This window comes from Pteronotus mesoamericanus, unplaced genomic scaffold, assembly GCF_021234165.1.
Source record: "Pteronotus mesoamericanus isolate MK-2021 breed Mesoamerican mustached bat unplaced genomic scaffold, CSHL_Meso_final scaffold_128, whole genome shotgun sequence".
NCBI lineage: Eukaryota > Metazoa > Chordata > Mammalia > Chiroptera > Mormoopidae > Pteronotus > Pteronotus mesoamericanus.
Genome location: NW_026555305.1, coordinates 2,013,926 through 2,029,747, shown reverse-complemented (window position 1 = coordinate 2,029,747; position 15,822 = coordinate 2,013,926). Strand labels below are relative to the sequence as shown.

At 54.5% G+C, this 15,822-nt stretch overlaps 1 protein-coding gene across 1 annotated transcript; it reads left to right on the top strand.

Moving 5' to 3' along the window:
• The first annotated feature begins 4,739 nt into the window (after positions 1-4,739).
• On the top strand, positions 4,740-7,358 carry LOC129082582 (HLA class I histocompatibility antigen, alpha chain F-like). The gene is made up of 6 exons (XM_054588294.1): positions 4,740-4,803; positions 5,058-5,342; positions 5,544-5,819; positions 6,357-6,632; positions 6,730-6,837; positions 7,264-7,358. The coding sequence occupies exons 1-6, from the start codon at positions 4,740-4,742 to the stop codon at positions 7,356-7,358; spliced, it is 1,104 nt and encodes a 367-aa protein (XP_054444269.1).
• Positions 7,359-15,822: the final 8,464 nt, after the last annotated feature.

Below are 15,822 nucleotides of genomic sequence, written 5' to 3'. Positions count from 1 at the left end.
GCCTGCACAGTGTCCCACAACAAAGGGGTTGAGAAGCCCCATTGAGACTGGCAGAAGGGGTGGGGACACGGAAGGCACTGGCCCCCTACCCATGTGTGGCAGATACAAGTCAGGAAGATCTCAGCTTTGGGGACACACCTAGAGGAGAGAGGGGTCCCAGTCTCACACCGGGTCCCCCAGACTAGGGTCCCTGTGCCAGGAAGACAGCTGGCCACAATTTTGGTTGTAAAAACCAGCAGGGATTGAGGGTGGTGAGGCGAAGGGTTTCTGGAGTCCCAGACATTCCTCTTAAAGGGCCAGCGTGTGATCCTACTCACACTCCCTCCCTCTGAGCCCCAGCCCTGGGGCGACAACTCAAAACACACGAGGGACCTTCAGGGAAGAACTGAACTGTCTGGCACCAGGGCAAGAGCTGACGGTGGGGGCGGCTTTCTCTCAGACAGAAGAGCTGGTGGAGGCCACTGTCCCTTTAATGAGCCCTCTCCCAGCAGAGCTGCCAGGTGTCACCGTATCTGAGTCTCCCCCTCCCTGGCCCCCTCTGTTCACCCCGCTCCGGTGACTCCCTGAAGCCCTGCTTCACCCAACCTGCAGGCCCACGCAAGCCCTTTCCAGTGACCTTTGCCTACACACAGCCTGTCTTGGCTCAGGCTGTGGACTGCCCTGACATTTCTCAGACAAGCCTCATCTGGCCAAGGCACAGCCCATTTCTACTGCTAAGTGGCCCCAGGCGCAGCACTCGCTCAGCCGGCCTTGGTTGGCCGCGTGGCCTCTCCCGGGCACCTGCAAGCCCGGCACAAGGAGCGGCTTTGTGCAGCTCGCTGGGTGACCGAAGTTGGCCTGCACCTCCCAAGAGGCCCCACAGGCAACACACCTGGGGGACAGCGTCTGAGCACAACAAAGCACCGCCCACCACCGCCACAGCAACACACTCAAAGTGCAGACTCTCAGGTGCCAGCGCCTCCACCGTGGTTACAGCCAGTCCTCCCAGCTTATCAGCCTGGGTGTAAATCCTTCCCATTGCCAACAGCAATCATGACTCAACTACAAGAGGGTGCACACAGCCCCCAAGGGGGGCGCACAGCAGAGCCCACATTGGGTGACCAGGGAGGCTGTACCGCGGGAGCTACAGGACACCTACGACACAGGGACACTCGACCAAGACCAGGAGACATAGCAGCTCTACTGAATGCATAGAAACAAACACAAGAAGGCAGCCCAAATGAGGACACACCAAAATGAAAGAACAGAACAAAACTCCAGAAAAAGAACTAAACGAAATGTCGACAAGTCATCTAATAGATGCAGAGTTCAAAACACTGGCTGTAAGGATGCTCAATGAATGAAGGAGAACTTAGGGTAAATATCAACAAAGGTATAGGAAACATAAAAATGGAGAAGGAAAACATAGTGAAAACAGTCATAAATGAAGAATACAATAACTGAAATGAAGATACATTACAGGGAATCAACAGTGGCGTAGATGGAACACAGGATGAAATCAGAGATTCCGAAGATGAAGACGCGGAAGACACCCAATCAGAACAGCAGGGGGGAAAATCCTAAAAAACGAGGATAGCATAAGGAACCTCTGGGACAACTTCAAGGGCACCAACGTTTGCATCATGGGGACACCAGGAATTGAAAAGAGAGAGCAAGGAATTGTAAGCCCGTTTTAAAAAAGTAATTGTGGAAAATGTTCCTAACCTGGTGAAGAAAGTAGACATACAAGTCCAGAGTGCAGAGTCCCAAACCAAATGAATCCCAAAAGGCTGACGCCCAAGGCATGTCATAATTAAAATGCCAAAGATTAAAGAAAAAGAGAGCTTTTAAAAGCACCTAGATAACACCAGTTAGTTCCCTACAACGGAGCTCCCATAAGACTGTCAGCTGATTTCTCAAGGTAAATTTTTCAGGACAAAGGAGATCGGAAAGTAATGAAAAGCAAGGATCTACACCTAGGTTACTCCACCCCAACACTATCATTGAGAATCAAAGTTCAGACAAAGAGCTGCCCATACAAGAAAAAGCTAGAGCTATCCTCTCCAAACCGCTATTACAGGAAATGTTAAAGGGTGTCCTTGAAGAAGAAGAAAAAAAAACGCTGGCTGGTGTGGCTCAGTGGATTGAGTGAGGGCCTGTGAACCAAAGGGCCACAGGTTCCGTTCCCGGTCAGGGTACATGGATGGGTTGTAAGTTGTGGGCCAGGACCCAGTTTTGGGCATGTGAGAGGCAACCACACATGGGTGTTTCTCTCCCTCTCTTCCTCCCTTTCTTCCACTCTCTCTAAAAATAAATAAATAAAATAAAAAGTGACTCATTTAAAAAAGAATAAGAAGAAACAAAAGTAATAAAAGGGCAATAAGTGCATGTCTATAAAACATCACTTTAAATGAAAATGAATTAATTGCTCCAATCAAAAGACATGCGGTTGCTAAATGCTTCGGAAACAAGGCCCTTGCACGTGCCACCTACAGGAGACTCAGACTCAGGTCACATGGAAAGACACACGCAGACCGACGCAGAGAGGCGAGGAAAGGCATTTCATGAAGATGGAAACAGAGGAACAGAAAAAGCTGGGGTAACAATACTTATCCCCGACAAAACAGACTTTAAAACAAAGGCTACGTAACAAGAGACAAAGAAGGACCCAGCAGTTCCATTTGTGGGTGTTTATCTGAAACATCCTACTGCTAAATCAAAAAAAGACAAGACAGTCAGATCCATATGTTCATTGCAACATTATTTATAAAAGCCCAGACACGGGAGCAGCCTGAGTGTCCATCAGTGGATGACGAGATAAAGAAGTGGTGCCTATGTACAACCAAATATGACTGAGCCACACAAAAGAGAGAATGAAATCTTGCCCTTGGCAACAGCATGGATGGCGGTGTTGCGCTGAGTGAAGTCAGTCAGACAGAGAGAGACACGTGCCAGCTGATGGCACTTATACGTGGAATCTAAAGAATAAAGTCATCAAGCAGAACAGAAACAGACTCCCAGACAGAGGGAACAGACTGACGGTTGCCAGATGGGAGAGGGGTTAGGGCGACTGGGTGAACAAGGTGCAGAATTAAGAAGTACAAGTGGTAGTTACAGAAGAGTCACTGGGATGTAAAGTACATCACAAGGAATATAGTCAGTCATATTGTAGTAACTACATAGGGTGTAAGATGGGCACTAGATTTATCAGGGTGGTCACTTTGTAAGTGATAGAAATGTCTAATCACAGAGTTGGACACCTGAAACTAATATGATATGGTACATAAACTGTAATTGAAAAATGAGAAATATTATAGAGAGAAGAGATGTCTTGAATTCCTTATACAAATGGATTAATTTCTTAACTGTGCTTTAATGAAAACGGAAAATTAAAAAATAAAATATCGCCCATGATGACCGGGAAAATGCACCAACACACTGCTGCTGCGTTCCCCAGTGGCATGGCCCAGGAAAATGGCCCGCGTGGGCTGAGCCAGCCTCTGTTTCATGGAGCAGCGTGTCCACTTAAGAGAGTGAGTGACACCGGACCTGTGGTGACTGAGGGTGGGTGACCTGGCGAACACTTTCTCAGAAATGGACGTGAGCTTCTTCCTCAGGAAAAGTCAACTGGCAGTTGACAACTGACAGCACTTGTCTGGATAGAACGGAAGCTCTCAGGGGAAAACCAGGATTTTGGCAAACTTGGGTCTCACCAGTAACCAGACAGCTTCCCAGGGCTGACAGACGTTTGCAGTGGGGGCTGCGGAGACTTTAACAAATGTGATGTTTTGATGATGAGTAATTAATGCATCAACATTGGATGATCTCTATGGCATTACTTTAAAATGATCCTGCATCAGTGCAGGAGCCACTGAAGCAACGTAGCCGAATAGGAAATACTCTATGGCATTGTTTCGGGTTCCCCTTTGCAAAGAGATTTTCAGGAACTACCACTTTCTTGCTATAGTGTCCAATCAAAAAGTAATATCTCCACTTATATGAGAAGGTTTTTAAAAGTCTCCTCCTGCATATTTGTGTGAGGCTGTATATGTTTTCATAACCCACAGCAAAAAAAACAAAAAGATTAAATGCAGAAGCAAAAATGAAAACCCAGCGGTCTCCTAATGATACAGGCAAGACCTGAGACCTGCAAAATGTAAACTGTAAGCAGATCCGCTCTTCTCACCGCCTCGTGTATTTGAGAAACAAGTATTTTTAATAAAAACACTTCCGTTAACATAGGTTGTTAATATTAGTCTAAATGTGTAAAAATGTTAAACTCCTCTATTCCCTGTATGGTACATAGTGCTAGATCCAACATGCACCTACAAAATCACGTTCCAGGTTCTCCTACTTTGTAACACTGTACAGAGAGATGTTCTGCAACCGAAGCGTTGGAGCCGCCGAACGAAGCAGCCCGGGGGCCGGGACGCAGGGGGACAGCGGGACAGAGCTCGGCGCGCAAGCGGACGAGTCGGGGCAGAGTCCCGGGTCCCCAGGCCTGGCCGGAAGCTCTCAGCCCAGCGCGTTATCTGGGGCGGGGGCTCCCGGCGACCGGGTCCGCCGTCTGCCTCGGGGGTTCCCCGCACCTCCCCCGAGTGAGTCCTTCCGCCTTCCTAACGGGGACGCCGTCGCCGCCGCAGTTCTCCCTCCCGTTGGGTGTCAGACTCCGGAGCAGCCAATCAGCGTCGCCGCGCGCTGGGTATAAACCCCTCCGCGGCCCCAGAACGCGTTCTCCCCGGAAGCTCGGGGTCTGGATCATGGGACTCCGAGCCCTGCTCCTGCTGCTCTCGGGGGCCCTGGCCCTGCCCGCGACCTGGGCCGGTGCGTGCGCGGTCGGGAGGGAGCGGTGTCAGCGGGGCAGGAGCGCGGGGGGCGGGGGCCCGGCGGGGGCGCTGGACGCGGGGAAGGCGCGTCTCCAACAGCCCCGGCCCCGACCCCAGACCCCGCCTCCAGCCTCTGCCCCGTCCCTCTCCCTGCACCCCCACTCCCACCACCACCGCCCCCTTTTCTGTCCCCGGGCCCCTGCCCCTACCGGCCCGACCGCAGACCCAGGATGCGCGTCCTCTCCGCCCCAGGTCCCCACACCCTGAGATACATCGGCACCACCATTTCCGGACCGGGCCGAGGAAAGTCCCGGTACATCAGCGTCGTCTACGTGGACGACACTGAGGTCGAGGGGTTCGACAGCGACGCCCCGAACGCGAGGTTGGAGCCGCGGGTGCCGTGGATGAAGCAGCCGTGGGTGGAGCAGGAGATGCCAGGCTATTGGAATCATTGGACAGGAGTTTGCGTGCAACGCTCACAGATGTACACAGGGAACCTGGACAACCTGCGCGGCTACTACAACCAGAGCGAGGACGGTGAGCCGCGCGCGCGATCCGCATCCTCACAGACGGGCCGGGGTCGAGCGTCACCCCGAGGCTGGGAAACCCGGGAGGAGCCCGTGGGTATTTTGATCCGGTTAGATTTTCAGTTTAGGTTAAATGACCGCGGGTCGGGCCTGGGCAGGTGGGAGCCGGGGCGGGGTCAGCTGAGCGGGGCTTACCCAGGGGTGGGGTCAGGGTCTCACACCTTCCAGGAAATGAGGGGCTGCATCGTTGGACCGGATGGGCGCTTCCTCCGCGGGTTCAATAAGTTCGCCTACGACGGCACCGACTACGTCGCCCTGAACGAGGACTTGCGCTCCTGGACCGCGGCCGACAGTGCAGCCCAGGTCACCTGGGGCGACTTGGTGCGGGTCCCTGATGTGGACGTCAGGAGGGCCTACCTGGAGGACACGTGTGTGCGCCGGCTCCACAAATACTTGGAGAAGGGGAAGGAGACACTGCTCCGAGCGGGTACTGGGCATGGGGCTTCCCCGAGGAGGGGTCTGCGGGCTGGGGCATCTCCTACAGGGAGAGGAGGGAAGTGGTCAGTGTCAGAATCCGCCTTCTCTCGGGGGAGGGAAGGGCCCCCAGGTTTCCTTCTTCTGGGCCAGCTGTCTCTAAAGGACAATAAGAAACCCGACCTCTTCCTGAACAACCCAAAGCGGTTCCCTCACACCCTGCAGCCACCTGGTGCCCAGGACGAGCTCCCTGGTTCCTGGGCTGAGCCCGTCTCTGGAGGCCTGACTGCGGCTTTTCTGAGTCTTTAGCCTCTGCCTGAGTCTGTGTCTCCCCTTAGAGACCTGGACACTCCTCTCCTAGGTTCTCACCCTGATTCTGGAACTTTCCAGGAAATAGATTATCCCAGATGGCTCTGTCCAGGCTGGTGTCTGGGTGGTACACTCCCTTCCCCACCCCCTCTGTCCTGTCCACTCTCAGGGTGCCACATGAGCGCTGCTGGAGTGTCCCCTGACCATGCAAAGTTCCTGAATGTGCTCACCCTCCCCTCAGACCCTCCAAAAGCACACATAACCCATCACCCCACCTCTGACCGTGAGGTCACCCTGAGGTGCCGGACCCGGGGCTTCTACCCCGCGGACATCAGCCTGACCTGGCAGCGTGACGGGGAGGACCTGACCCAGGACACGGAGACTGTGGACACCAGGCCTGCGGGGGACGGGACCTTCCAGAAGTGGGCGGCCGTGGCCGTGCCCCCCGGACAGGAGCAGAGCTACACGTGCCACGTGGGGCACGCGGGGCTGCCCGAGCCCCTGACCCTGCGATGGGGTGAGGGGGGGGCGTGGGCACAGAGCCTCTCCTCAGGGCGTCCCTGCGCGGGGTCAGGACTCGGGCCTGAGGGTGGCCTCTCACTTTTTCCTCGTAGATCCCCCTCCTCGGACCACCGTCCCCATCGTGAGCATCGCTGCTGCCGCCCTGTGTCTCCTTGTTGCTGCCGTCGCTGTGGCTGTGACGTGGAGGAGGAAGCGCTCAGGTGGGCAGGGGTGGGGCCGAGGTCCCTGTCCCCCTGGGGGTCAGGCCCAGGTGACCGTGTGCTCCGCCTCGTGAGTGGGCATCGTACCCACACGGGTGCTGCCCGTCGGGGGCCTGTTTGCCAACACTGACCCTTCAGTGAGGCCCGTGGGAAAATGAGGGACAAACTCATCACCTGATGACTCTAGCGATGGGGACGGATTCCCAGCTGTCACAGGTCAGAGGGGAAGGTCCCTGCTGAGGGCAGATGTACAGAGAGGCGGTTGATCCGGACCCCGCACATGTACTGTCCCTGTGTTTCCTGATCCCACCCTGGGTGTTGAGTCACAGTTCTGGAACCTTCCCTGTCATCAGGAGTGTGGGGCTCCTTTAGGGTCATGGGACCCAGCCTCCCCCCAACTCCTCACAGAGCATTTTCCTCCCACAGGCAGAGGCAGGCAGAAGAAACCTCAGGCTGCCTGTCAGTCTGGGTGTTGGGAGGGGACGTCTGGGACCCTGGGGAGCGTGTGGGTTGGAGTCTAGGAGGGGGCTCCCCACCCCGTGACTCCTCTGCTGTGTCCTTCCCCAGGAGGCGACAGTGCCCAGCCATCTGAGGTCCCTCTCACAGCTGCTGACGGTGAGACCCTGAGGGCAGGTCGTGGGGGCACTGGGCCCGAGGGGCACCGCTGGGTTTTGGGGAGTCTCAGAGTGGGACGTGCTGAGCGTGCGGTGTCTGTGGGGGACTGTGACACTTCTGAGTCTGACCTGAATTGTTCATTGTCGCTCTCTTTCCCAGCGTGACCGAGCTGCTTTCTTCGGCACTTTGTGCTGAAATACGTATTGCAGCCTCCCCCGGGCCTTTAAGGGTCCCCGACGGCTCTCTCTGCACCCGGCACCTGAGCGTGTCTGCGTCCTTGTCAGCGTCAGTGAGGAGCTGGTCCCCAGACCGCCCTCCCCACGGGTCCTGCATCCTGTCCTCGGGGGCCTGTCCTGTCCCAGCCGAGGGCAGTGAGCCCGTCCCCGTCACGGTTGTGCCTTTCTCTTCCACTGAGGGGAAGTGTCCTGATTCCCTGTGAGAAACCACAATCTGGGCATGAATTCGTTTCTCAAATTCTTGCCCTAAAAGGTCAGTGGGTTGAAAGAAGCGGATTCCTACAATTCAAGAGAGGAGATAAATGACGGAGAACTTTCCCACCCCCTCCCTTTCCCTTTTACAAGACTTTAGGTACTTACTTTCAGATAGCCGGGAGGGGAAAGGGAAAGGGAGAGGGAGAAACACTGATGTGTAAGAAAAGCATCTACGGGTGCCCTCCTGCGGGCCCCCTTCCTGGGACCTGGCCCACAGCCCAGGGAAGTGCTCTGACCCGGAACCGAACCAGCCACCCTGTGGTGTGCAGGCTACTGGGCGATGCACGGAGCCATGCCCGCCAGGGCCCAACCTGTTTCCCTGATCTCTTTGTTCTATTTCCCTCTCCTTCCTTGTAAAAACCCCCGCCTCCACCGAGGGGTTTTTGAGATGTGAGTCCCGCGCCTTCCAGACGGCGGGCAGCTGAACAGGAACCGCTTTCTTTTGCCTCGGCAGCTGCCTCTGGCGTTGGCTCTCTCGGCCGCGGGCAGCAGGACCCGCTTCCGGCTGCGCGTCCGCCTGGGCTCAGGCCGACCTGGCCCGCAGCCCCTGTTTTGTGAGTGTTTGCTGTTTCTTTGTTTTTGCAGATCCTGTACCTATTCTTGCTTTTTAAAAATAAAATTATTGGGGTGTGTCTTATTAAATGTATTGAGGTGGCCTCGGTTGATAGGACCATAGAGGTGTCAGGCGTGCATGCCTAGCACACAGGATCTGGGTGCTGCTCTGTGCGTCCGCCACCCAGAGTCAAGCCGCCTTCGGTCACCGTGTGCCCGGCCCCTTCCACCCCCAACTCTCACCGCCTTCCACGTCCGAGCCGCCCCATGCCGTCCGCGTCCACGAGTCTCAGTTTTATGTCCCACGTGTGAGGGAAATCGTGCGGCTCTTAGCTTTTCCCGACCGACTTTGCCCTGCATGATATTCTCCAGGTCCGTCCATGTTGTTGCCAAAGGCGGTGTTTTGTCTTTTCTATGGCTGAGTAGTTTTTGGTGTGAGTGTTCGTCTCACTCACCACTGGGGGTGCCCCATGGGGCAGCGGCAGGAGCCACTTTCCCTGTCATTGTGCCCACAAGGCCCAGGGTGGCCCCTGCGAACAGGAACGTCCGGCATCGAGGGATGAACGCTGAGTCTGACACAGCTCTTGCCTCGCTAAGGCTGGATGGTTCGGTCCGTCTTCTTCCCACCTGCTCATAGGAACTAGATTCTGCAATTAGCCGGGAGCAGGGGTGCCATAGTATCTCAAGTTAAATATGTCCCTTCCTGCGGGAACCCTGCTCTGCTCGGACACCGTTTCCCCGGCCTCCGCTCCGGTGCGGGCTCCGCTGCGGGCTCTGCCGCTGACGCGGGTCTCACGGGGCGGGGGCGCTGTGGGTCTCGGGCGCAGCCCCGTGGGGGTGCGGGCGCATCGGTGGCCGCGTGAGGGCCCCCTGTGCTGCCGCTGCCCCGGCACAGCCGGGGGCGAGGCCCCATCAAGCAGGACACCATCCCTACAATAAGGAGGGGTCCTACAGTGATGAGTCGTCCACCAGGGTGTTTTTTGAACACTGGGTAAGTGACACCCCCTTTTTACATCTAGAATGCAGACATACCGTGGAGATATTTCAGGCTCTGTTCCAGACCGCTGCCGTACAGCCAGTGTCGTCAGAAAGTGAGTCGCACAAATTTTTTTGTCTCCCTGTGCATATAAAACTTAGGCTTAGGCTGTGCTGGCGTCTGCTAAGTGTTCAGTAGTATGTCTAAAGAGTAGTGTATACACTTTCATTAAAATATATCTTATTGTTAATAAAAATGCAATCCTCTGAGCCTTTAGTGAGCTGTAAGATTTTTGCTAGTGGAAAATCTTACCTTCAACTAAAACAAACAGAGCCCTGGCCAGGCAGCTCCGTTGGTCGGAGCGACGCTGTGTACCCCAGAAGCTGCGGGTGCGACCCCTGGCCAGGCCCTGTACACAGGGCAGCCGGTCGACGTTTCTTTTACATTGATGTTCTCTTTCTCTCTCTAAAATCAGTAAAAAAAAAAAAAAAAAAAAAAAAAAAATTATCTGGTGAGGATTAAAATAAGCACAACAATATCTGTGAGGTGCTATAAAATACAATAAGCCTGTGCATTGCAGGGCAAAGAACAGGCCAAACGGCCCGCAGTACAGAGCACACATTGTGTTGCAAAGGGACACATTGTATCCTGCGAGCACAGCCAATAAGGACACTTTCCGTGAGAAGGCGGGAGGTGATGGGCAGAAGGGCGCGCTGGGGTGCGTCGGGAGGGGAGGGGCCTGTTAGAATTGGGGGGGCACGGGAAGGTGACCACGGAGGAAAGAGGAGAGGACACGAGCGATTGCCCAGGAGGACGTCTGCGGCAGGTCCCTCCCAGGCAGGGCCCTCCCGTGCGGACGCCTGGGGAGGAGCCTGTGTGGGCGGCTTGGGAACAGCCGGGAGGCCCCCCTGGCTGCAGCAGGGTCGTTGGGAGGTCAGATCCTGGCCACGTCCTGCAGGTCTGGGGGGTGGCGCGCTGTAAGGCTGTGACTTAAAGAGGGACAGTGATGAGCAAAGAGAGAGATGGGGTGGCTTTGCTTTTACTTATATATTTTTTTGTTACAGAAAGACTTATTCTGAAATTAGTTGTATGTATGCGTACACGTGCGCGCGCGCTTGTGTGTGTGTCTATGTCAGAACTGATTTAGATTAAAAGCCCCAAGGGGTATTGTTCTGGTGGGTTTTGTTCTATCTAACCCTTCACCCACTTGTTAAGCGGTCCTACGTCACTTTAAGTTCCTGAAGCTACAATGAGGTGGGGGTCCAACCCGGGGGAGACAGAGCACGTGCCACCGGACAAGGGGACCCCACGGCTCCCCAGCGATGTTCCCTGAGACCATCTGACCTCCATGTGCAGTTCAGGGTTTCTTCCCGCACATCCGAATGTGACCTTTTGGAGCCTCAGGCTGTGGCTGGGTTTGTCCCCTGATTCTAACCAGGTGCCGCTTGGTGGCCCAGGAGTCCCCCGAGCTTCCAGACCCCCCGCCTGCAGCCCTCAGGGGTGTCCCTGTGGGGCTCAGAGCGCCGACCCCTCTGAGGGTGGGGACACCTGCCTACAGCAGGAGCTGCTCCGGCGCCCACTGTCCTCAACCCCCCGCAGACCCTGTCCTCAGTCTGCGGGTGCCGAGCCCTGGGAGGTCCTGGCCAAGGCGCCGATGTCCTTTAGCGGCTTCCCCTGAGGGGCCCTCCCCAGGAGAGAGGTGCTCGGCCCTGGGCTTCTACCCCGCGGACATCACCCTGACCTGGCAGCGTGACGGGGAGGACCTGATGCAGGACACGGAGACTGTGGACACCAGGCCTGCGGGGGACGGGACCTTCCAGACGTGGGCGGCCGTGGCCGTGCCCCCTGGACAGGAGCAGAGCTACACGTGCCGCGTGGGGCACGCGGGGCTGCCCGAGCCCCTGACCCTGCGATGGGGTGAGCGGGGGGCGTGGGCACAGAGCCTCTCCTCAGGGCGTCCCTGAGCGGGGTCAGGACTCGGGCCTGAGGGTGGCCTCTCGCCTGCCCTCGTAGACCCCCCTCCTGGGACCACCGTCCCCATCGAGTGCATCACTGCTGCTGCCCTGGGTCTCCTTGTTGCTGCGGTCGCTGTGGCTGTGACGTGGAGGAGGACGCGCTCAGGTGGGCAGGGGTGGGGCCGAGGTCCCTGTCCCCCTGGGGGTCAGGCCCAGGTGGCCGTGTGCTCCGCCTCGTGAGTGGCCATCGTACCCACACGGGTGCTGCCCATCGGGGGCCTGTTTGCCAACACTGACCCTTCAGTGAGGCCCGTGGGAAAGTGAAGGACAAATTTGTCACCTGAGAACTCTAGCTAAGGGGACAGATTCCCAGCTGTCACAGGTCAGAGGGGAAGGTCACTGCTGAGCACAGATGGCCTTTGGTCTAGTCCCTCTTCACATACTTTCTCGTATTTCCTGATCCTACCTTGAATGTTTAGTCACAGTTCTGGAACCTTCCCTGGGCTTCAGGAGTGTGGGCCTCCTTTACGGTGATGGGACCCAGCCTCCCCCCTGACTCCTCACAGAGCCTTTGCTTCCCACAGGCAGAGGCGGGGAGAGCCGCGCTCAGGCTGCCTGTTTGTCTGGGTGTTGGGAGGGGACGTCTGGGACCCTGGGGAGCGTGTGGGCTGGAGTCTAGGAGGGGACTCCCCACCCCGTGACTCCTCTGCTGTGTCCTTCCCCAGGCGGCGACAGTGCCCAAGGCTCTGATGTGTGTCTCACAGCTGCTGAGGGTGAGACCCTGAGGGCAGGAAGTGGGGGCACTGGGCCCGAGGGGTCAGCTGGGTTTTGGGGATCCGCAGAGTGGGACGGTCTGAGCCTGCGGTGGCTGTGGGGAATGTGACACTTCTGAGTCTGACCTGAATTTGTTCATGACAACTCCCTTTCCCAGCGTGACAGCTGCTTTCTATGGGACTTTGTACTACAATAGTCAGTGCAGTTTTCCTTGGGACTTTAAGAATCCTTGATTGGGTAGGTGGATACACTTTCCTCCTTGCACAGCCAAAAGAAGGACAATAAAAAATGGAAAATCAAACTGTATGGAAATCCAACAATCAAGGAGGTGAAAAAGAAACGTTCACGCAGACAGGTAGGAGGGGCTGAAACAGGCCGACGGGACCAGGACGATGCAAGGCACGTTGGCGCTGGAGGAATGGGCGTGTGATGCAGCAGCGGGCGGACTGGGCGGAGCCACATTTGAGCGCAGACACACTGGGAGGCACAGCTGGGCAGCGAGACAAGCCACGCATCCAGGGCTCCAGTGCAGCAAAAGAAAACCTCAAAAGCTCTGGAGGGAAACACCAGCGGGGAATGCGGCAGCAGGAGAAACTCCCAGCCTCACAGGAGAGTTTGCTGGAGAGACACACGGGGTCCTAGGATGTAAGCAAAACCACCCACCTGGGAACCAGCCCCAGAAGGGCCCAGCTGGCTTGCGGGGAGTGGGAGAAGGGGCCGGAAGCCGGCCGGAGGCCATGGAAGCGGCATTGTTCCCTCTCAGACCCCTCCTCCACATGCAGCGTCACAACATAGCGACCTGGGTTTCCCCGCCCTGGTGAACACCTAAGGCTCTGCCGCTTCAGACATAACAGGCGGTCTGAGGCAAAGAAATAGGGCCCCAATGAAAGGACAGATCAAAGCTCCAAAAATAGAACTAAGCCACGAACAGATAGGCAACCTGTCAGATGCACAGTTCAGAACACTGGTAATCAGGACGCTCACCAGATTGATTGAGCAGAGTCACTAAATGGAGTTAAAAGTGAAGGCTACGCCAAGTGAAATGAAAAATTTACAGGGAACCAACAGTAAAGGGAAGGAAACCGGAACTCAAATCAAGGATTGGAAGCAGAACGAAGAGAGAAGCATTCAACCAGGACAGAATTAAGAAACCAGATTTGAAAAAAATTAGGAGAGCCTTAGGAACCTATGGGATAACTTTAAACTTTCAAACATCTGAATTATAAGGGTGCCGGAAGGAGAAGAGGCAGAGCAAGAAATTGAAAACGTGTTCAAAAAAAAAAAATGAAATAGAACTTCCCCACTGTGGCAAAGGGAATAGACTTCCAGGAGATCCAGGAAGCTCAAAGAGTCCCAAAGAAGTTGGGCGTAAGGAAACACACACCAAGGCACATCAAAATTACGTTACCCAAGACTAAAGATAAGGAGAGAATCTTCAAAGCAGCAAGAGAAAGAAAATAATGACCTACAAAGGAGATCCCGTAAGACTATCAACTGATTTCTCAGAAGAAACCTTGCAGGCAAGAAGGGGCTGGAAAGAAGTATTCGGACTCATGAAAGACAAGGAGCTACATCCAAGATTACTCTCCCCAGCAAAGCTATCATTTAGAATGGAAGGGCAGATAAAGCGCTTCCCAGATAAGATGAAGTTAAAGGAGTTCATCATTACCAAGCCCTTATTATATGAAATGTTAAAGGGACTTATTTAAAAAAAAAAAGATGAAGATCAGAAACTATGAACAGTAAAATGATAACGAATTCACAACTATCAACAACTGAACCTAATAACAGAAACTAAGCAAACAACTAGAATAGGAATGGAATCATAGAGATGGAGACAAGAGGGGAGGGAGGGGGGGAAGGGAGGAAAAGGCACAGGGAATAAGCAGCATAAATAGTAGGGACGAAACAGTCAGGGGGAGGTTAAGAATCGTGTAGGAAATGGAGAAGCCAAAGAACTTACACGTACGACCCGTGGACACAAACTGAGGGGAAGGAATGCCGGGGGGGCGGGGGGCGCAGGCTGGAGGGGAATAAAGGGGAGATAAGAATGGGACAACTGCACTGGCAGAATCAAGAAAACATATTGTTTTTAAAAAGAACCCTTGATTGCTGTTTCTGCCCCCAACATCCCAGCATCAGAACATGTCCACATGATACTGAAATTTTATATATATCTACGTCTACCGCAGAAGTGTGAGGTGTATAGTTTCCAGTAAGTGTTATTGTATCTACACCTTCCATCCATTTGTTAAGCTGTTTTAAGTCGCTTTCAGTTCATAAACTTACAATGAGAGCTGGTGCCAAGCCCGGGTGGGAAGGAATTTGCTCCATGCACAATTAAGGGTCTCTTCCTGCACATGCACATGTGACCTTTGGAGCCACCTGGCCTAGGCCCAGTGACAAGCCTGCGTCAGAGGCCTTTATTGCGGCTCGCCGGGCAGACCTTATTCCCAGTTGATGACAGCTTTCGATTATGCCTGCCATGGAAGTGACCGCGTATCCCGCTCGCTCATGTCCCTGTTCAATTTTCAACTAGAAGATCCATCTGTAAACTGAATTAAATGAGCACTAGCAGTAGGAGTTTCCTGTAAACCATTGCTAGTAACCAGTAGGTGGTAATGGCCCTCTTCAGGAATTATATCTTCAGGATCACTTACTACATAAAATCTGCGATGACCTTAGAAGCTCAATTTGAAGCCCATGCTTCATTGGAAGGTTTTCAAGTCAATCCATAATATTATGAGCTGGATAAAGAGACATGAAATCATAGAAGAAGTATGTTTCTCCGTGGACCAGTGCTCCTGCTGAATGGAATCGCCTTCTCTTTTTTTGGAATATGGAAGATTTTCTATGAATTTTACCTCCGTGTGAATGTGGGTAATACTTAACGGAGGAGGGACCGTGTCCCACGCAGGCTCCCCCCGGGTCGCTGCAGGTGAAGGAAAAATAAAATAAGTCGTTCCAGACACTACTCGGTCTGCCAGGAAAAGGGGCTGGCGATTCCCTCTAGTGGAGAATGCCCCGAGCCTTTGTCTTGAAATGGCTTTTATTGAGAACCATATGCACGCAGGGGTATACAGCCTGGATGCAAAGTTCATCGGTCAATGTCAAAAGGCTGTGATTGAGGGAACACAGAGATTTGCCTCAGGCCCGGGTCTGGTAGACGGGGCGGTGCCAGTCAGCCCTGAAACCTGGGAAATTGATCACATGCTCTGCTCAGCCCCATGCATCAGTACTCATTAACTGGAGGGCATTCTTAGCCAAGTAGGTTTCATAGGATTTAATGCATTCCTTTTCCAGGCCTAATTGTCCCCTGGAACCCCCCTATTCATTTTAGGGCTATACCTGCCTTTAGCCTTCTTTCAAGCCTCAGCCAGCAGGGGGAGCAGAGCAGCCAAGAGATAAGGAGACTTCTCTCAGATACATTGAGGACTCCGGCCATGATAAAGCCAAGAGGTGAAGGTCTTTTGCCCCTTCTCTGCGTCCCCCAAGTCCTTCCCTGATGGTCCCTATGCGACTGTGCCTGTCTGAGGTTGCCCCTGCCATCGAGGGGTCTTACCCATCGTTGGCTAACCACCATCCCCCGGGGCCAAGCAGGGTGATGTGGGGGAGGCGGGGG

What these genes read in the sequence shown, in the direction of transcription:
- LOC129082582 (XM_054588294.1), top strand. Translation starts at nt 4,740, where the DNA reads ATGGGACTCCGAGCCCTGCTCCTGCTGCTCTCGGGGGCCCTGGCCCTG. An exon ending in CTACAACCAGAGCGAGGACG is followed by an intron (nt 5,343 to 5,543) that starts GTGAGCCGCGCG and finishes GGGTGGGGTCAG; the next exon opens with GGTCTCACACCTTCCAGGAA. An exon ending in GCCCCTGACCCTGCGATGGG is followed by an intron (nt 6,633 to 6,729) that starts GTGAGGGGGGGG and finishes TTTTCCTCGTAG; the next exon opens with ATCCCCCTCCTCGGACCACC.